Below are 22,056 nucleotides of genomic sequence, written 5' to 3'. Positions count from 1 at the left end.
ATCTATAAAAGAAATGCAACAAAATAGAACATGGACAAATGCCAAGCACACATTCACTGATCCCAAGCTGGACAAAAGAGCATCCTCCGAGTCACTCATTTTTGCTCACGCAGGAATTAATTCCCTGCTACAATAATCACTACAAATTGTCCCAGGAACAGAAGGAATGCTTCACCACCAGGGATAAGGCATGTTGACAAGATGCTTTTCACAATGAACAGCAATGTCCACAGAAAGAAATATCATTCAAATACAGTAAAAGTCTCAATGTCTGTCTCCAAATATATTCTTATTTGAAACTAAATGCTACGAGAGAGTAATGCCTTCTGTTTGCTTGTGCACAAACTGTCTCACTACCAAGGTCATCAGGCTCATATTGCAGTTATTCAAGTTAACCTTTTACTATGTAAATCTCCATCCAGATGCATTCCACAAGTTATCTAAACTGACAAATCCTTTTAGGATACACATCAGTGTAAATTCCATTCTAACAAATTCAACACCATTACTTTTTGTTTTTCTTCTTCTTCTTTTAAACAGGTACACAAATATAGTCAATATAAGACAAAGACTGAGCAGCTGACATTTATATCTAAAAATACTGAACAGTTTTGAAAATACAGCAGCTTTACCTTGGTGGGGATCCGAGATGTTAGAAGAAATGCTCGACATGATGCCAATACCTGTTAAAAAAATAAAGAGCATAACTGGTAAGACATATTTTGTATATGAGGAATAGTATTAAAAATTCCCCTCAAGGAAAAATCCTAGGGCTTTGCTGCATCCTGATACCAAAGGGAAAGAGCCTCTAGGAAGGCTACACTCAATTCCCTTTGCTGTCAGTTGGACTCTTGCCACGCACACTGAAGAAAGTATCTCTGATCCAGTAGGGCAGGGCGAATACACTGCTGTAACATGTAAACTGGTTGTGTAGTATTTGTAATGCCATCTAACTGGGAGTTATTTACTTAAGCAGTCTCTCATGAGAATTTAAGGGAACTCTTAGTGACACTTCAAAGAGCAGGAAGGATAAAAGGTCCAAGCAGGAACACAGTGTATATACTTTAGTGGAACAAAAATATGTAAGGTAAACAGGATATTATTAGCAATATACGAGAATATGAACAAACATTCCCTTTTGGATAAACTCAACATGTTTCTAGAGTAACGGTGCAAGATTTTCATTGGCATCAACGGGACAGAATTTCTTCTCTGGCAGGGATGACAGAAAAAAAACGTGATTAGATTTAGTGAGAACGGTGACCCTGCGGAGCAAACACAATGAAACCAAAATATTGTGGAAGTTTCTGCCAAACCAAATACAACGCTGTATAGAACTCATGCTTCCATTCCCAGTAGCTCGTCCCACTCACTGATCTTAAGCTTTGCAAAACGCAATGTATCACTTGGCAAAACAACAGTGCTGCTTCTGCTTTACCTGCCCCCACAATTAATTAGTATGTTGGCCACTTTTTTCACAGACAAAAACCTGAAACCAATCTAATAATGAAACAGCTGGATCGAAATCCCCCCAGCAAATGCAGAGCTTCTCACAGGCCTGGGACCTCCTAAATCCTGTTCTGCTAGATGTGTGTTTATCTTCCGATGAGTAGGTTAACGCAAAACAAATTCCCCAAGCAGCAGGAGAAGGAGCCTGGGAAAGGAACTCTGCCTCCAGGCCCCACCACCCCCGTGTCTGGTTCTGTGCCTTGCCTAAAATAAAGGTTCACCATCGCTCCTTCCAGGCCAAGGAACAGCGCTCCTCTCATCCCTCACAGCATTCACAAACCAGCTGCAGCTTGAGCAAGCACAGGGCCAGGAAGACAGGGCAAGACTCCCCATACTTACCTGGTATCAGGGAGATCAGTACTCTTGTATTTATAAGGCTGTTCCAGCAGAGCCCAGGTGAGGGCATCACCACGTGTCAGACACACGGAGGCTCCCCAAGTGATGTCTCGCTAAAACCCACACGGGTGAAGTACCTGTGTACCTTGGGAAGGCACTCACACAGGAGAGAGCGACTGCAGATGATATCCCCGCGCATCCAGCAGAGCAATAAAATTGTACAAAAAAGCCTGAGCTCTCTAACCCAATAAAATTAAATTTCTACAGATTTCACCACCAAGTCTGCCACAGCCAAAGAGGAGTGTGACTTTTATGTAAAGTTAATTGAAGACCAGGCCAACTGTTGCTCCGCAGTGAACCTTCCATCTTGACAACTGTGGGACTGCGAGATCCTCTCCCAACCACGGCAGCCTTGACCAAGAGCAGGGCTGGCGTTTAGCACACTTTCAACTGCTACAGAACATGAATATGTGTCCTGGTCTGTGACAGGATCCGCTTTAGTCTGCTGTTCCCTCATCTTTCTTTAATCCTACCAAAATTTTGCGTAACCCCTCCATGTTAAAGTTACCCTTCTTGCTTGCATTTAGCAAGGCAGGAGCCTCTTCCGCAGGGTGATTGGAGACGTGTTTGATAAGCACAGAATGACTGACAGTTCACAGCGCCCTTCGCCTCGGTAAGGCCCAGCGCATAAACCAGCAACGACAGCACTCGGGTCCCCACTGCTCACTCGTTCCTCTGCGAAGGGGCCTCTGCACGGTCACTATCACCTGCACGAGCAACAGAGCACAGGCTGTGGGCCAAGTAAAGCAGCGTCTCAAACACACACACCAGCGCAACGCGAAGCTGGGACCGCGCGCACACAGGGACTCGTTTCCGCTCTCACAGGTCAAGCCCATTTTTAAGTACCGAGTTAATATGGGAAGGAAGTTCCAGGTCTCTGTGCATTCCTATAATGTAGAGAGTGACTACTTGTGCTTAATTGCACAACTGGCTAGGGTTTTCAAAAGTAGCCAGTACTGCTAGGCATTATAAATAGCTAGATTCTAGATTTCATGGTGCTTTTACTTTCTTTATATATATATATAAAAAAAGATAATAAAAAGCAAAAAGTATCCTCTAGTTCCCCTTTATCAGCTCTCAAGCATTTCACACGGGAGACTCTGCCACCATCATACCTATTTTGCACTCAAGGAACTTGAAGTACACAACAAAAAGAGTGTCTTAGTCAAAGTCATTTTAAAAAACAGCAACTCTGTGGAACAGATCCCTGCCCAGCAGCAGCTCTCCACATAATCACCCCTCACTCAGAAGGTGCTCAAAATGTTAGCTGGGCAAGCCTATAACCTACATGACCTCCAGGTAGGAACACATTCACGTGCTCAGCAAACCGGGAGCCCGCTCCCCCGTGACCAGTTTGCTCAGTCACCAGCAGTACTCAATCACTCATCACAATCAACTATCACATCCGAAGACACGCACGTGCTGAGTAAGGAGACTGAGGGCTGGATTCCCACTTTTACCCACATTTGCCAGCCAGGAGGTCTGTAGGCGACCGGAGTGCTAGGGAGGAAGAAGGAAGTAGGCGCACGCGGTCACACACTACCCCGCTACGCAACCCGACTGCGGCTCTTGCACAAAACGGGGTCACCATCTGAACGCCAAATGACTCCTACCCACACACAAACACCAGGATTAACGATTTCTTGATGTTTTTATAATCTTAAATTCCATAACTCTTTGTAAACTACTCACGACATAGATGAGACAAGTTAAAATTTGAAAATTAATTTGGAAACATTCATCAAAAACATTCCCTGAAAGTTATTTCTGCCAAGAGTGATGGCCTACAAGGTCATCATCTATTTACCAGATTATATAATTTGCTCAAGTAAATAAGATTCATTTGAACACAGATCCACAGGGAGTATATCAACAAAACATAAATACACAGATGCATTTTGTGATTTATTGTCAACTTCTAGTCTTACTGCCCATTTCAGCACTCAGAGCTGTTAACAGGACTCCACTGAGCTAATGCAGCACAAGTATCTCTCAGTCAGTCTTGCAAAGATCACTAGAGCAACACACTTGGAGCCTAATTACCTCATTTGCCAAGAGGCCACATCAACTTAAGCCACCTAATCTACTTTGAAAGTGGTTCCAAATTCACAAGCAAATTAAAACAATTCCTTTACAACTCACTACTCTTTTTAAAAAGCCTAGGACCAAAGAGCTCTGTAAAACAGCGGCAGTACACAGCTCTGTAAGGAAACAAAACAAAACGAAGCAATGCCAATACTTCCCAGGAAGCACTGGGGAAGTTGGGAACGGGATGTTCACTCCATTCACGAGAATGCACGTTTCGAATTGTCCCTGTGCCAAGATATGAACACAGTTACAGATTAGCCAAATCTTTTTCCTTGTTGCCACAGAAATCCAAAGAAAAAATAGTACTTTCTAAATCATATATAGCAGTTTCACATCTTCAAATATATTCCTTGGTCCCTTCCTTCCAACATTAGTTTCTCTCCCCAAACATTTGCTGTTCTGTCATCTCCAACTCCTTTGCCTCATTCCATTACAATTTGACGGAAGGAAGCAGCATTTGTGACAGGCTTTCTTACTCGGGCATCCAACATCTCAAAAATCTCTTGTAGTTCAGAAGACAGTCCCCTTTCTTTATAAACACCTTAGCTATCCTATATAGCTTATTATTCTTTTTTTTCCCCATTTAAGTTTCCATGATTTGTATCACAAGCTTTTCATTACTACTACTGGCTCAATAGCTAATGTATACACACTAATGGAGTACAGATACTTGTGAGGCAGCAGCAATACTAATACTTTTTGTTTTGTAAAATATGGACAAATCAATACATGTTAGACCATGGAGGCGCTTTCAGTCCCCACAGGATTGACTGTTCATTTCCTGTGCTGCATGCCCGATTTTGCAAATGCCTCCATGCTGAAGTGGTCAGAGTTCGATTAGATAAAAGGCACTTTCCAGGGCTGCGTCAGAGGTATTAGGCTTGGTTTCGAGAGAGTGTCTGTGTTAAAAGCACGGAGGCTCCTGTGCAGAGAGGCTGGCTCATATCCTGGAGGTCTTTTTGGAGGTTAATTAGTGGAGGCGCAGCACGAGCGCACTCGCCACCGCTGAAACTGCATCATTTGGCAATGCCATGGGCTTCTCTGCAGAGCATCAACATCAGCCAAATAGCTCAGCTCAGCACTGACCTGAGGGCTCGTGGCACCAGGAACTGCTCCAAGTTGTCCAAGGTTGAATGTGACTCTGACTGTTTGGTCGTGGCTACTTTAAAAGTGTCACCAATGACAAAAGTAGTGACAAACGCGACTCACTCTTGTTCCAAACCCCAGTTTATGCATCCACCAGCACTACAGCAGCTCCTCTGCTTGGGAAGACCCCTTGGGAATGTGTGATGCCCCCCTTTCACTTCTCAGCACTCACACACTGCAATATTTGAATTTCTCCCTTCCTTGGCCAAAGCGAGACGAGCTGCACATATTTATGCAGACCTGCCCAAACCGTCGGTGTCTGTGGGGCTAGTGAAACACGCACCCCCTGCCTGGGGCAGACCCTGAGGGGTAAGAGAACTGCGTCAGCACACCTTTCCGCTGCCCAAGGTGGATGCAAACTCCATAGGGCAAAGAGTGCCTTTGCCTGCCTGCACGAGGCACTGCACAAGCACAGCAGTTACGCTCTGCCCCATCACATCTGGGGCAAGAAATGTCTACCAGACAAAGGCTAGATCCTCTTCCTTTTTACAGGAAACTTTCTTTTTACAGCACTTGCATTTCCTTTTCTCATCACTCTATTCTCCCAATCAGTTTTAAAAATACCCCAAGATCTTTCCTGAAGAAGGACAACATCTTTGGCAAGGGTCCCCTCTCTGATCTGCAGATTGAAAATCTGCCATCCCCTCTGCCCTGCTACAGACACTCTGTACAGAGCACAGATTTCCATTCTTTATTGCTGTAGTACTCTATTACTTCAGTACTGCATTAAAAACTCACGTCTGATGCACTGCCTGTTACAGTCCATCATTTTTCTCCTGTCCATATTTTCTGGGTGGGAACAAAGAACAGATGTGGTAAAGAGCTTTTAGTGGAAATGGGTCTTTACAAAAGAAGTGAGGTCAAGTCAGAAGCGACAATAAGAAACCCACTTTGCTTCAAGCCAAGAGAACAGAAGCACATTTCAAATTAATTTGCTGAACAAGACAGGGCCCACCACGAGATGGCACAGTGGAGTGCTTCAGCAGCCTCATGTAACCACATACCCAACCTGGGCAGGATATTGGTGAATCCGCCCAAAGAGCAGCACACCTGGGCACAGTTCAAAAGGTGACCCACTTATTTTTCTTTATTGTTTCTTTAAAAGGCTCTTTCATATCTACCTTTCAGTCAAGTTATAGAAGATGCTTTTAATGGAAATGCTTACTTAGCTATTGGAGACATCTTCCGATACTTCAGAGGCAACAAGGAAGAAATCTTTCCTGAAGAGAGAGTTCAGAAGTACCCTCTTTTTAAGACTGACAAAAAATAAGGCATGAACATACCAAGAGATTTACTTAAAACAAAAAAGGCAAAATGAACAATGAAGGCAGAGTAAATGGCTCCTGATCCCGAATGTGTAAGAGAGGAAACCGTGCAGTTTGGAGATTTATCAGATAAATGGAACAAAATTAAAACAGCCAATTAAAACAAAAACTCCTTTCCTCAAAGAAGTTGTTGGTTACACCCAGAACAGCTACAGCAATTGCTACTATTTCCTTTAGACAGCACCCTAGCGCTGAGAACTCTTTGCAAAGGTCCCATCAGTTAAACTACGCTCCTTTAGCACACGGAGCACAAATAAATACATGCACCTACTACGGCCTTGTCTGTGATGTGTGAATGACCTACCTGCTTCTACAAGGATGAGGATTCGGAGGGTGAAGACTCAGAGGCTTCACACTGGCCTAACACCATCACTGGGAGGAGTGGGAGCCGTGGGTCCAACAACTGGCAGCCCCCGTGGCCTTGGAAGCAGCTAGCAGTGTGCTGGCTGGTATTGCAAACTCGGGAACCCCCAATTCTGGGAATTTATTTGCACTCCATAATTTCCTATCTTACCACTATTACTCACTTTTGAGCAGCTTGTGCCAGGGCAGCCATCTGCTGAGGGTGCTCACAGAGCTCCCTTGTTCCTCAAACCAATGGCCATGAAAAGAATTTGTGTGACACAGAGATAGGTCCAGCACCGAATGCTTAAGCCCAGGCCACCCCATGAAACTCAAACTTCTTCACCATTCCCATCACCACTGCAGAGAAACTTCTGCACAATTCCCACAGCAGAAACTACTGCTCTACCTCTGTGCTCTCCTCTGCATACCAGGAGACCTAACTATTGTGTTGTTTAAACCTGCTGAGTCACGAAAAGAGAAATTGGAGAGGAATGGCCTTTCCTGACACCAGTCTCCTCATCACTGCCACTGGACCTAATGTGGGCTAACCAGAGCTGGCAGCAGGAGTGGATCAGATGGCACTGTATAAATTACTTTTTTGTAATGTATACATCACTTTGTAAATTCCTACATGCCTCACTGAGGCATACAATAATAGTTTTCCTCCTCCGTATCTCTTCTTTTGGAATCCTTATTTTGGAATCTTATTTTGAAAGAGGTTGTCTCTTTCTCCGGAGATTTTCAAAACCCGCTTGGACGCAGTCCTGTGCCACGTGCTCTAGGTGACCCTGCGTGTGCAGGGGGGTTGGACTAGGTGATCTCTAGAGGTCCCTTCCAACCTTAATGATTCTATGATTCTATGATCCTCTCACTTCCTCTCAACTCCATCTGTTGACTGTATAGATACAAGAGACTCCTGCCTTTTGTAGCACTGCCCGACGCCGCGGTGCAAAGCACAGTACCACAATGAACTTCCCATGTATTGGTCTTTCGTGACACCCAAGCCCCCAGCACTCAGTTGACTGATAGACTGAAAACATTCAGTTGACTGGTAATTCAAAAGGCCCTTGACTCCAGCACCTCTTGTGCAATGGCTTTTTATGCTCTCATACTACTTTTCATCATCATAAAAACGGCACACAGACACTTTTTATGAAAACCCTAACACTACTCGTGTTAGAAGCAAGTTTCCTTGGGGACTTCTGAGCACCTGCTTTTGGTTTAAGTAAGTCTCTGAAGAGGCAAGGGGCTGAGCAATACAGAACCATGCGCCCACCTTCCTGCTCCCTCCCCTGAGCCTCCCTCTGCGCTGCTGGCCAGCGCATGAACCTGGAAGCAGTTGGCTGGGCTGCCTGTGACGCTGTCTCCAAGCAGAGGCAGCTGGAAATAGATTCTGCTACTGCAGTATTTTTATTCTTCTTTAATTTCATCATTTTAGAAATGCCAGATTAAATATTTTGCAAACAGCGTTACTTGGTGACAGTGTTGCTGTCTTCATAAGTATGCCACATGCAATTGTAATGTGAAATTTTAAAGATCAGAGAACAAAAGAAAAGATTCAGGGACATGAGAAATACAGTTTGATCCATAACACAAATATTTCATTGCAAAAAGAAATCTTCTATAACCACTTGTACTTACTATTAGTTATCAACAACTACATGAAGATTCAATTAGTAGAGAGCAACGCACTTAGCTCCACTTCACATTAAATTCTAATTCAGACTGTAAACTATTCTTCTGTTCAGATTACAAGCTACATTTCCCATTTTCCAAAAACAGAGCAAATAAACAAGGCAAAGCAATTTTACTCAATGCCCACTGCTATAAACCACATACTCAATAATCTTAACCTTGGATAGCATCCAGAGTTAAGGGCCAGTGAAAGACAGTTTAATAATCCTGCAGAATTAAACCTCTTCCCTCTCTCCCCCACTATGGCATGGGCAAATTGAAAAGCAAAAACAAACCAACAGGTGAAAAGTTGTGAAAATGCCCAAGCCAAGGCAGCTGTCCCAAAGGTACCAGACAAAACCTTCTTCCTCACTAGGTCCACAGGAAATTCCTTCCAACACGTAAGCAGCCCTCAACAGGGGGGATCCTTCCCCTTCCTTCTAGATCAGGAGCACTCAGTGAAACTGTGCTCCAACTGCTCTTCTCCTTTGTAAGGCTTTTTCCACTGATCTCTCTCAATGTACGCTCCTGCTGTAGCTTTAACTGCACAAACCAAGTCTGCCACATTCCTGCCTCCCTTGCTCTCACCTATGCGCTTCTACACATCCCTCCCCTTCCGCTAGCAGTCCTGTGATCGAGTTCAGAGAGTTGATGTGACTCAAAATTGGTGTTTTCCTTTGCTGGGTTTTGATGACCACTAACTCAGCTCCTGCAGCCAGAGCTCCACAAGGCTGGAGCGGTACCGACACAAAGTCGGGAGCAAGACTGAAAAGCCGAGGATACAACTGAACAGCCCCAATAACCTACGCACATTCAAACGGCTGTGGAGCCCAATTCACCCCTTCCTGTCGGAGTTCACGGCAGTTGCCCAGGGCAGACAGGACATGGCGCCCGGGGAGCGACACCACAGCAGAGCCAGGGCCACAGCTGGCTGGATTGGACGTGCTTCGCTCCTCCCAGGCCCAGGCCTCGGCCACAGGCCAAGCGGCTTCCCCGGGGGCGAAGCCACCACATGGCTGCAGAGACACACGTTCCTCACCAGGGAGCGGCGACCATCTTTCGGCCTAAGGTGGAGATTTAGATGTGGGGCCATTTCCACAAAACCTGCACCTCTGCATCACTTGAGCAACAAAGTTGCACTCTTCAGCTCCACCCTCAACTCTTCAATCCTACTTTTGCTCCTCTGCAGAACCCTCTTCCATCTCTATTTTACATAAAATACACAGTGTTGGAACCAAAATGGTTGTGACAGCCACGCCACCCTCAGTCACTTGGGGAGTTCTGGCCTCCTTTCAAATCTTCATCCTTTTAATTTTGCTCTCTTTAGACTATCAGCCTTCCCAGCACTACCCAACAATCCTTCCCTGAACCAGACACCATGTCATTTGCAATCCTGTAGGAATCTACCATGATCCAATCCCCAAAGCATGGAACTTTTTTTGTAAAACTTTTTTTGATAATATTTTTTAGCTATTTTATTCCTAGTGTGTCACATTGACCCTCTGCAGAAGGGATCTTTTAGAGATCAAACACTTTGATCTTCCAGAAACAAAAAGAAGAGAACAAACTACTCCCAAGATAACAAACTACTCCCCTCTCTCCTTCCGTAGGACACCAGAACTAGAAGGGACCTTTTTCCTGTCCTGCTTCCTGTCCATTTACCCATGTTGACCACCCATCCAACAGCTCAGCTGATGAGGAGCTAACACTTCCCATGGCAAACACACAAAACTTCCTTCTCAGACACAGCAGGCATAACGCTGGGATGTGAACAAGAACCACACTGCCTCACGTAGGCCAACCTTGTCACACCAGTGCAGACTGGATAAACTCATTTCTGCCTTAAGAAATTCTGCATCAGGCAGAAAAATCCCACTTCCCACTCCTTTTACCTGCTCCTACTCTGTGGGAGAATTTGAGCAGGAAACTTGGAGGGGACGCCAGTTCTGGGGACTGAAGCAGTGACACAGCAGTGACACAGGTGACTGCCTTGGTCTCCTGGCTAGATGGAGATTCAGGAACTGCCACATTCCAGCAGAGCAATTTGGCCTCCAATGCTCTGCAAAGCGTATCTGCAGTTTCAATAACTCACTCGCAATACCGTGCCTGCCTGAAAAGTACAGGCTGCTCGATTTGGGGAGAAACAGCTAAGTAACTGTAGCTACAGGTTTATTATTACACGTATTAGTTTTAAAAAGTTACTTGCTGACAAGTATTTAATGATGATCACCGTTTTAAATGAATATACTCAGGTTCAAAGTAAGAGCTATTTTAATACTTTTTGGTTTTGTGAGGATTCTTCTTCAAGTGCATCACACTAATATTACTCGTTTCACTCATACAGCCTCTTGGACTGCTAACCTGAAAAAATGCATGCAATAACATACTATTCCTATTTATCTACAGAAAAACATCAGTTTCCCACAGCCAAATGGAGATTAAATTTTCAAAACATATATAAACACCATTTCTGCCATTTTCTTTTGAAAAAAAATATTTTTTTGTATATATGTTCGTTACCCAGTTCTCAGAAAATAGTCAGCTCTGCCTGCTACGTGGAAGACTGGTTTTGTAAGGTGCCTTTGCAAGAAGGGAGAAAAAAGAAAAGAACAAAACGTTCAAATTCAGGTGCAAAAGTCTAAGCCCTTGGCAAGCTGTTTCTCAGAGCATCTTTGCATGCGAGTCCAGGCGTTCTCTGCACTGAGCAGCACGTTTGGTGCTTTTTCATCAATGCTCATTTCAAAACCGCAGCACCGGAGCCCCAAACAACAGAGCGATTAATTTTAAAAGGTGATTTCACTTAACTTGCCCTAGTAAGACCACTGGCAGTTTGCCAGTATGAACTGCAAAAGCATAAAACTAACCGGATCCTGCTGGGCTTTATCATTTTACCTAGACTCACAATTTATAGGCTTTTCCATTTGCAGACCCTTAGGATTTTTCCCATCAGAGGTACCAGCTGCCAAGGAGTGAACATAAAACCATCTACTCTTTGGAGACAAGCAAGAAGCAGAGACCAGCACGGCCGGGCTTGGCAGCAGGGCTCGCACTGTGCAGCACAGCCGGGGGCAGCCCGCCTGCCCCTGCGGCCTCAGCCGGGGCCATCAGGTGCCACAGGCACCGACACAGGCCTCCTCATCCCCAGGAAAATACGTGCCTGCCTTTGGTCTCAAGATAGGGGCTATCTGAGAGACACTACTTCAGAACAACCACAAAATCCTAAAAGGCACCAGGCCGTTAGAGAAAGACCCTTAAACACAGTTTTAACCCCGACAGATCACCATCATGTCTTCACGACCAACACAGATGAGACAGAAACATGCTGTAACCATCTCGAACCATAACAAAAAAGCGCTGGTGTTATTTCCTTCTTTAAGTTGTGGTTTCTTTTATTTTTAATGTGGGTCAAAACAGCTTGCTTTACCACAAAACCAAAACCAAATGTTGGTAACAGTATTTCACAATGACATCGAAGTGCCTCCCTTCAAAAACCTACTACAATCAACTCGGTGTTCAGCTTGGGCTCCATCAAGTTCCTATCGTTGCCTTTCCTCTGTGCAGTTTAATTTCAGGTGGGATTTGAATACTTAGTATAGGTAGTGCAAGATGTCCCAGGCAAAGAGAAATTCAATACAGTTAATCTACACCTGGAGAGGATATGACCATGACTATCAGGTGCCCAGCATCTTCTTCAGAGTCACGGTTTCATCTGGACCACCACTGACATGTAAATCCAGAAGAAATGCCCCAAACCCTCAAAATTTCACCCAGATTTTTTTTCATCCAAATAGAAATAAATTACACATCTGGGTTAACCCAAAAGCGCATAGGTCCAGGGACTAAGAAAAGCAATTGAACAAAGGGCTAACCTGTGCCAAGTCAGGCTGTTCTGGTTTAAAAGCTGTGAACACCACACTGCCTAGGAAGTGAGCCCTATCCCAAAGGCAAGTTTACTGTGAGGTAAATTTGTCATCCTTCCCATGCCTGTGTTTCAATCCCAGCGCACTCAATTTTTACCTTACCAAATGCACAGCCTGCCCCTCTGTCTACAGCTGCTTCGGTGCTACTTACACCAGGTTTCTGCATGGAGCTTTGCCTCTCTGTTCTCAATGCCTGTAGATTGCAAAGTGCCTAACTGGCATATCTAGGACGTTTTTTTAGGGAAATGCCAGGAAAAGTGGCAAACAAGACAAGAACAGCTCCGCGGGGAAAAAAAAATGATGGCAAACAGTGACAGTGTAAAACGTGGTGAGGAAGTTTCTTTCCAGGTCACTTCAACAGCGGAATGTCTTACTCCTGTGCATGCACCCTCCTGACGTTACAAACATGCTCCTTTGCGGTGCCCGACCTACAGGAGGCTGCAGAACCCATCAGCAAGACGACGTTGCTTTAGTGCGGGGGTTAGTTCAGGATACTGCACCTTGCAATGCAAATACCCCCAATTCGAATAACTGACTTCTCCAATGGAGTATCTGCTCAAATATTATTTGCTCTTCTTCTACATAATAAACAAGTTCAGGAAGATTACAAATACTGTGTAACCAACAATCTTAAAATAACAATGTAAATCTAATGTACTCTCTTATAAAGAAATCTTTTATACCCACAACCAAACGAAGCTCCCTGGAAACTATAATGGAAAGGGCTTTACAATTTAAAAGCTACTATCCTTAAGGACAACAAAATTAAATCATGTGTGTGGGTTAATAAACAAAATGGTGTCTCAGCAGCCCATAAAGTGGTACATTTCTGATATAGCTTCCAAAGTTAATTATGTTTACCTAAATAAAGTTCAGTAAATCAAAGTCTTGCTCATCATTTTACTTCTGAAGGAGGACCTTCACCACGGAGATTGGCAAGTTCAGGCTTCCGTGCTTTGGCTCATCATTCTAATTGCCACCTTTTTGCTTTTCTGAACGTTCTCAAGAAGATAAAACCCCAAGCAGATAAAACAATCTTAGCTCTAGGGTTTACTTTAGGAAGAGATTTTGATTCATTCTGCAATTCAGGTGCAGAGATCAAGCCCTGGCAGTCCTCCACTCTGGTAACTACCACGCAGTAGTTCCCCCTCAAGCTCTGTAGTCAACACAGGTTTCATGTGGAGATGCCTCTGCTAATAAACCTGGCAAAGTCATTCCATGTTCAGAGGGCAGCAGCACAGGAGCTGCAGAAGGCCTGGAAGGACAAACAGACGCTGGAAGCTGGTCGGACAGCGAGCAGCGCAGCAACAAGCCTGCGCAGGAGGGTTTGTTTGTGCAAGCATTGCTCTAGAACCATCAGCTCCATTGGAGGTGACTAACCAAAAAAAGAACAACAAACAAACAAACATAAAAACACTAAGCCTTTTCTTTTTTCCTACAACGGGAGAAAATATGAGTTTGCACTTAACATTTCAGCAGTACCAGTCTGAAATCTAGCTCTTCGGACATTGTACTACCACACAGTATTCGTTCTGCAGCAGACAGTTGCCTCTCATCTTAATTTACCAGGTACCTGTTCATAGTACCCCTAAGCTGAACTATGTTATTCAAGATTCAACTTGAATGCGGAAACTAATACCTATCCTGTCAGTCCTTGCCCATTTTTCAGAAAAAGGAAGCAATTCAAGACATGTCCACTGCTCATTACTACATCCCCTGTTTAACCAAAGAGCTTAAACAGTAATTTAAAGACTAACATTCTACCTTAATGGAAGCAAAAACATACAGTGAAAATACTACTAACAGAATATATAAGGAGATGTTTGACTCCTTTAAGCATCAGGGCTTCTGTTTTGTTCAGAGCAACTCAGTGCAAGATCCAAAGAAACCTTTCCCCCTTTGCTACTAACATCTCCTTTTACTAAACGCACAGCTTCTGAACCTAAGGAAAGAAATAACACAACACAGGGTGGATGCTGATGGTAATTTACAGACCTCAAAAGCAAACTCAGGAAGACTGAAGGAAGCGAAAAAGCAAGTTGGCTGTAAAATCACTTTCTACTTCGGGCAATTTAATCTGGTAATGTTTTGCAGGTTTGTTTTTTTCAGAAACATGTAACTGGAAAATATTATGTTTGACTATGCCCCCACAAAGTTTGTTTTGTTTGCACATTAAAAAGCAGAGGTCGCCTATATTCTAATCTCCGCAAATGGATGGAGGAAGAAATTGTGCCTACTAAGAGCAAAAGAGGAAAACACTTTCACCTAATAAAAAGAGAAGCAGAGATTAATAATTTAGGTGGTGGAACAGAAAAGGAAAACACACAAATCAAAGACAATTTTTTTTTTAAAGAAATACATGCATACAAAGATAAGAAATACAGGGGGAGGAATACCCAAGAAGATGGGACGGCAACATTTTTCTGCAAGACTTCTTTCATATTAAGCAAGAGTAAAACACTATAATACTTTTTTTACAATATTAGAGCAGCCATAGTGTGTTCACCACGTATACACAGGAAGGCCTTGCAGATTACTAAAATAAAACTCTTCTTTCAGCAGAAGAGAGCACGCCTGCCTGCGTACAATCCCCTTACAGCACGTCACGGCCCATGCTGGGTTAGTCGCTGCATTTCACACTGTGCTGTAGCTACATCCGTATTTGTGTTCCTGTGAGAACAACATGGCAAATTGGAGCATTTCTCTCAAGAAATGCATGCAGTAATGAAGTTTTATTAAAAAAAAAAAAAAAAAAAAAAAAACTTTTGCTCTTCCAAAGCCCCTCAAAAACAAAAGCCCAAGACAACAATAGAGAAAAAAACACCCCAATAAATGGCAATCTGAAATAAGACATTTTAAATACGCGACTCTTTCTGGAGGCTGATTTTAGTAGGCCCATAAAGCACTGTTTAGGCTTGTAACACACTGGTCTGCCATGTGCCTGGTCCTGCCGGCCCGGACTGTCCGTGCCACACCACATAAGCACACCCGTTACCGAATGGGCAAGGAATTATCTTCCTTTATTGCAGAGCATCTGTATATCAACACGGGTATTAAAAATAATAATAATTCAGTTTGCAGGCAACAGCATAGGCAGTGCACAATATTTGAAACACTGGCTGTACAGCCAAGTAACAAGCGGTGCCCTTATTGTCCTGCTCATCACTGCAGCTAGGGAGTGCATGCAGGTGCACAAAACAGTTAAGGAATAGGGTCAGGCATTAATCCCGTGTGCTCCCTAGGCAGCTGCCACACTGCAATGAGGAGCAGTTTATCTCCCATCTGCAGCGCGAGCAGCAGACAGCGGAGTCAGCGGGGAAGTCGTCTGCAGCCCGCACCCTTCACAGCACCTAACGCCTGTCTGGGGCGAGGGCAACAAGACGACTTAGTCATGTGGCCTGCTGCCCCACAACCTGCTTACACTCCAGAAGCTGGTAAAAACTCCTATGTATTTGAGGGCTGTTGCCCTGAGCAAAGAGCTGCTCCCCACCAAGGGGGGGCACGGAGGCACCCCCCAAAGCGGAGCAGCGACATGGGCGGCAGCTGGAAGGCCTGCAGTGCCTGCTCGCCCTTGACCTCGGCGGCTGTGTGAGCAAGCAGGCCCCACGGCCACGCTGGACAGGCTCGTGCTGAGACCAGAGCTTACCCCAGCACAGCAGGACCAAGGCTGCGCCAAGGCAGAGCGCACGGGGAGGCACCGCTGCCAACCGCCCGCAGGCAAAGCTTGAACAGGGCTGCCCTCCCGCACAGGCACAGGCACAGCCTCAGCACAGGAACAGCACTGACACCCCCTTCCCCACTGCTGGGGAACGCAGGCTTGTTATTTTTAGAAAAATCTGTAACTTCATGGGACTGAGCTGTCTTCTGGCCACAGCTCACAGCAAGAACGAGGCTTTTTCACTATGAACTCAACAATAAGGAAGGTGGTTTTTAATTCCCTGGACACTGAAGAGGCTCCCCAATCCCTCCAGTGGTCTCTCTGAAGCCACAGCAAGAAGCAAGTGTGTGCGGCCTTGCGCTTCTCCCGGCCTGGCGAGTTTCTGGTAAACCCGGGTGCACGCGCAACACGAAAGCATGTTGAATCAGGCCAGGCCACTTCACACGAGCCTCATCAGGTCGTTTCACAACGCGCCGCCTCGTCCCCGGTTAAGGCTGTAGATCAACCGCCTCGCCAGTAACCGCTGTGTGGCGGCCTGCAGCTCCTGGTCACCAGCAGCGGACGAGGCCAGCAGAACAAGCCCTGAGCCTCTGTCATTTGTTACTGGGCAACCCACAACCACTCGGACATTAAACCAGAACCAGCGCCTGCCGTGCTGAAACTTAGCAGGTTCCACAGCACCCAAATCCTGGTCCATCCCCACAAACGGCGAGTGGCCCACAAACTCCACATGTTGCCCAGAGACTCAGCATCCAATTTACCTTTAGGAGCACTAACGACATGCTGTTTAACCATGACTCACTGCTGAAAATACAAAAGAAATTACTTTGTGCCTTTAGGAGCAACAAACTGCTTCTAGTTGGTGGCCATGAGTCATGAGTACTTAAGTTTCCTCTGAAATATGACATCCGTCAAACTGAGAACTTCAGGAACGGGCTTGTTTCAAAGTTGCTTGCCCTGGGTCATGTAAGTATTAGCTTCCCAGCTTTCAACAGCAAAAATTAAATTTTCCCAAGCAAATATATTAAATATACACATACATATATATAAAAGTTGTCAAAATTATTCAATTATTTGGTTATTTTGCTACATGCATTAGAGAAATTTTATCTCAAAACTTTAACAGAAAAAAAATACTTCCCAGTAGGGCAGCAATGAAATCTCTTTCCTAAAAAAAAAAAAAAAAAAAAAAAAATTACTCTGGTGTGTCATAAAGAAAGGAAAAATAAAAACAGTAATTTCCCACTGGACACGTTTTTTGCCTTTGTTATTAGGCTCTTTACCCAGTATTAAGATTAATGTTGTTTTTCATTATTATTGCCTCCCAGAAATGAGAGGATTTTTTTAATACCAACATGTTACACTGAAAATGCATTGATGATTGTGGGTGTTTCCACTCCGAGTAACTCTCAGCTGATTCCTGCAGTCATTTTTCTCTCCCTAAATCCAAGCTATCATAAAGATGGAACCATTAACAAAGAGGCATTGATTAATCCGAGCACCTCTGAGATCTTACCTAGTCATGTCCACATCCAAACCCGATCTTTCCAGGACTCTTCACCATCCTGGGAAACCCCCTTTGGCCATGGACTACCACATGAGGCAGAGGCGGATCTTGCTCACTTCAGTGTTTATGAAGAGCAGCGGAGCTTTCCCTGCTCCTTCGCTCTGCTCCAAGGACAGCAGCTTCAGTAACTGCCCCAGGAAAGGGGCGGAGGTGCTGAATTCCTTCCCCGTGGCTCCACGCAGGAGAAAGAAACCCAATGGAAAACAGTAAAAAGGCAGAGAAATAGCTATGTACTGTAAGAGAAAGCGTAGGAAGACAGGCAAAGAGGGAAGAGTACAAATCATTTCGTAGCATCGGAAAAGAGCCACCTACAAACCAAAGTAGAGACATAAATTGAGGGTTGCTCCGTCACTCATCCGGCGTGGCCGTGGTTTGTGAGACCGACCCAAAGCTGTCCTTCAAATGTGGAAGTTCCACTGGTTATTTTGGGGAGCTCAGATTCTCCTCACAAAGTGCTTCTAACAGCCATGCTCAGACAACGTCCGCGTGGAACCCGCGTTTCCTGCTCCTACACTTCAACACTGCCACTTCCCAGCTCCTGTCTTCAGCCAGTCAGCCCCGTCTGGCCATCCTCCAGCAGCCCCAACATCATCAAGAACCCAGCTCACCTAGCGTGTTATTTTAAGTGCGGATATATTTAATTGAAAAGGAAAAACTTTTTTTTCTAGCATTGTTGAAAACACTTGTGCATGCAGAAAAGTAACAGATGCAGGTACCAAGTGGAACAAAAAGTCTTCAACGTACCACAAAACAATTCCCTAACTCATGCTAAGCAATCACAACAGACATAACTGACTCTCTGAAAAAACTTATTATTTTTGTGAATGGCCTATGTGCAATAGTTTAACCAGCTTCAGTAAATGTTTAGCCAGACATCTAGTCATCTGTCTATAACTGCATTTCACCGAGACTGTTGCAAGCCTGTATGCTCACACACAATTAGCTTGTGAGAACAGCGCTTGCAGGGCACGTACTCCTCCTTCGTATCCTCCACACAAGTTGCAGCTTGCCTGCGATGCTTCCTCCCTGGCTCCCATCACTGACTTCAACGTGACCTCTCTTGCTTATCAAGATGCTAGCTGGACTGTACCTGGTGCTAGGGCACCTTCGTTTCCTCAAGCTGAGGGGAGGGCACAGACACTAATCACAAAGGCCCTGTGGCAGCAAGTGATCCATTAGGTCTCACTTGGAAAAGAAAGCAGGGGCTCACTCTGGATGCACTCAGGAATGCGGACCTCAAGCATATACTCCTTTCTGTCATTTTGTTTGTGGTTAAAACACATCTTTGCATGTCTTCTGGATATACAGTACCTGGAAACATAACCATTAAGATCACGAGAATACTCTAAGTTATTCTTTGCGCTGTATGTGATAGAGCAAAATGTAAGAATCTTAGTATTTGCATAACCAGGTAAGAGCAAACACTGAGCTCATACGCCAGCACAAATATGAAGCTAGCTGGGTGACTCTTGTGCAAGAATTTATTATTTGTCATTTTTCCTCTTCCGAATCTGAGAGCTCATCATACAAAATGTCTAAAAATTACTGCACATCTTCCCACACACTCAAACCCAGGCAACCTCTGATGACTCTATGAGCCTTAATAAGGAAAAATTGCCAGCTGGCTCCTCAAGACCACAGTTTGGATCACACCATCTCCAAAAGCAGCACCTACTGCAAAAACACGAACAACTTCACAGTGAAAAGGGCAATGTTTTACAGAACGTTTTTGCCATTGTGGAACTTTGCCCCAGAAAGCCGCTGTGTTTCAGACAAAAAGCACCACCTCCTGCAAACGTCAACTCTTCTAGCTACTTTGCAATGAAAAGTACAGTTTCACACAGGATCTTCACTGTTCTTGGGGTTCAGTACTGCCAGGTGCGTCAGTGTTCAGAAGCAGGTAAAATCCAGGGCATATTTACTTAATCTGCTCACAACAGTCTAGGCTGGCTTGCTTTCTTTTTTCCACTCCTGGCCAGCAGTGTTCTGCAGCGGGTCATGCTTGAGGAATAGGGCAGGGAGTTAACGCCAGTGGGTGGGAAGGGGGCAGTGGTGAAGGGCCGAGCGGCCAGGAGAGGGAGGCTGAAGAGCAGAACCTCCGAGCTTGGGCTTGCCGTGGCCCACACGGCAGCCAGGACTGCAGTCACCAGCGCAGGGTGGCATCTGCTCCGACCGCACACGCAACCACGCAGCCCCCTGTTCCCCCAGGAGTGCTGGAGGACACCGGACACACACGATGGTACTTCAACCTGCAATTCTTGTGCTGGCACACGGTTAACGAAGGTACCAACCACCCTAAAGGACGGGGGAATGATAATATCTGAGACTGAAGTGAGAGAACAACCCAGTAAATATTATCATAATGGGGAAAAATAGCTCTACAGACAGACTGTAACTTTTTTAAAAAATACAAATCATATTTTGCTTTAGTACCTGTACAGTAGGAGCAGAGGGATAACTATAGTTCAGATAATTAAGTTTCCGTAAATCTAAGGAGAAGCTCTCCCATGTACCAGGCACAAGGAACTAAAATGCACCAGAAATCAATTCTATTTAAAAAGAATGTATTTTAAGCCTGCCTAGATCAGAAGGCACCACCTGCACCTCTATCTCAGCATATACTTCAAACTGACAAACAGAGAAAGATTTTCTTTATGTGTCACAGTGAACAGATTTGCAACCTGTAGTGGGTGGGTTGGGCTGAAGGGCAGGAGGTCTTATGGCACACCCAAGTCCTCCTCTCATCTTCACATACAGTCACACACGAGTCTTTCGAACTACCTCAAGTCTGAAGAGCTGGAAACACCCTGCATACCCATCCTCGCTTTTTCTAAACACTCTAAATTTAGTATCTCAATGAAGTCGCTGCTCCTTCCTTCGCCTTCCCCATGACAAAGGACGTGCTGAAAAGCAGTACACAAAAACCAACCAATCTGGCCCGTGGAACGTGAGCTACATTCAGAAGACAAAAATAGAAAGCTTTCACCTCGCATCACCAGGCACTCCACCACACAGCACAAGAAGCTAAAGCTTGAGGCAACTATAGGCTCAAATGCACCTTAAAACATGAGCAAGGCTTCCCTTTTCCACTCTGTTGAAGAGCGAAAGAAGGTGGCTTGGTGAAGACCAAAAGAAACACTGAGTCAAGTAATCCTCTCCAATAGGAACAGAAAGTTCCAGGGCAAAGCAATTGTTTAAGCAACAGCATTATTCGGAACATCTAAATTTGTAGCAGGAATGACACTCTTTGCTTTGTGAATTCTTGTGATGCTAAAACTGTAAATTTGTAAAGATATAAACTCTAATAATGTTTTTATTTGTGTGTGTGTGTGTGTGTGATTCTAAAATTTTGTCCTGTTCCAGACAGAAATTCAGGAAGAAAAGGGAAGAGAAAAAAAGTCACCCACTGCTGGAGACTTGATGTTTACCAAAGTTCAAAAAAACCTTACTTTGTGAAAGCCTTCCTGCCTCCCTCTGAAACCAGCAGCCTGAGTTTCATGGAATATGTATCTGCCTTCTATGAGTTGCAGAGGATGGAAAGAAGAAAGGGACAAAAAGAGGAAAGAAATGCGGTATAGTTGTCTAAAGGGAAATGAGAGCACTAAAAGAAACACCAAAAATTCCATAGGAACTTAAGGAAAAATTTCTTAACAGTGAAGGTGACAGAGCACTGGAACAGGCTGCCCAGAGAGGTTGTGGAGTCTCCTTCTCTGGAGATCTTCAAAACCCGCTTGGACGCAGTCCTGTGCCACGTGCTCTAGGTGACCCTGCGTGTGCAGGGGGGTTGGACTAGATGACCTCTAGAGGTCCCTTCCAACCTTAAGCATTCTGGGATTCTATGATTCTATGATTTTCTTTTTCTTTGCAGGGGCTTTACTTTCCTACCTGTTCTGACCTACGATGCAGTTTCCACAGTGAAACCAGAGCCCACCCCCACCAACAGGGGAAAGAAACGCTGTGTGTGGGGCTCACAGGGCTTGAAGGGGGCCCTGCACAGAGGCTGCAAGGGAAACCACTCCAAGTTACCTAACGGAGCCCACCTGGCCCTCTCGCCCATGCACATCCAACGCCAACATCACTGTGCACGCTCAAAGCGCAGGTGAGGACAAGGAGGGAATCTGCACTGCACCATCCAGCCAGGTGCTTCTGCCTCTTGCCTGGGCAATGGTTTCATTTTCTGTGGACACAACAACTGCAGGAGCGCAGCCCTCCCACCAGGCAAAGGGACAGGGGCCTGAAAGGGGCACTCAGCGAATGAAGGGGCTGAGCACTGCAGACAGGAATTACTGCGACTGCAAATCTACCTGGGAGAGAACACGGAACACTGCTGAGGCAGAGAAGGGATATGGGAATAAATACAGAAATAAGAAGAATAAAAAAAAAAACCCAAAATTTTAGACTTTTCTACGGCATTACTTACTTCTAAAC

General features: G+C 44.9%; 1 protein-coding gene across 5 annotated transcripts in view; it reads right to left on the bottom strand.

Moving 5' to 3' along the window:
- Positions 1-22,056, bottom strand: part of CARMIL1 (capping protein regulator and myosin 1 linker 1) — a 173,427-nt gene that overhangs the window by 97,646 nt on the left and 53,725 nt on the right. For all 5 annotated transcript variants that reach the window (XM_088533402.1, XM_088533405.1, XM_088533403.1 and 2 more), the window contains exon 3: positions 633-683. In XM_088533402.1, coding sequence (XP_088389528.1) covers positions 633-683 — 51 coding nt within the window. The remainder of the gene's footprint in view (positions 1-632; positions 684-22,056) is intronic.

This window comes from Tinamus guttatus, unplaced genomic scaffold, assembly GCF_059628265.1.
Source record: "Tinamus guttatus ecotype Peru unplaced genomic scaffold, ASM5962826v1 Tinamus_guttatus_pri_ptg000497l, whole genome shotgun sequence".
Taxonomy (NCBI): Eukaryota; Metazoa; Chordata; class Aves; order Tinamiformes; family Tinamidae; genus Tinamus; species Tinamus guttatus.
This window is presented reverse-complemented; position numbering and strand designations above follow the sequence as displayed.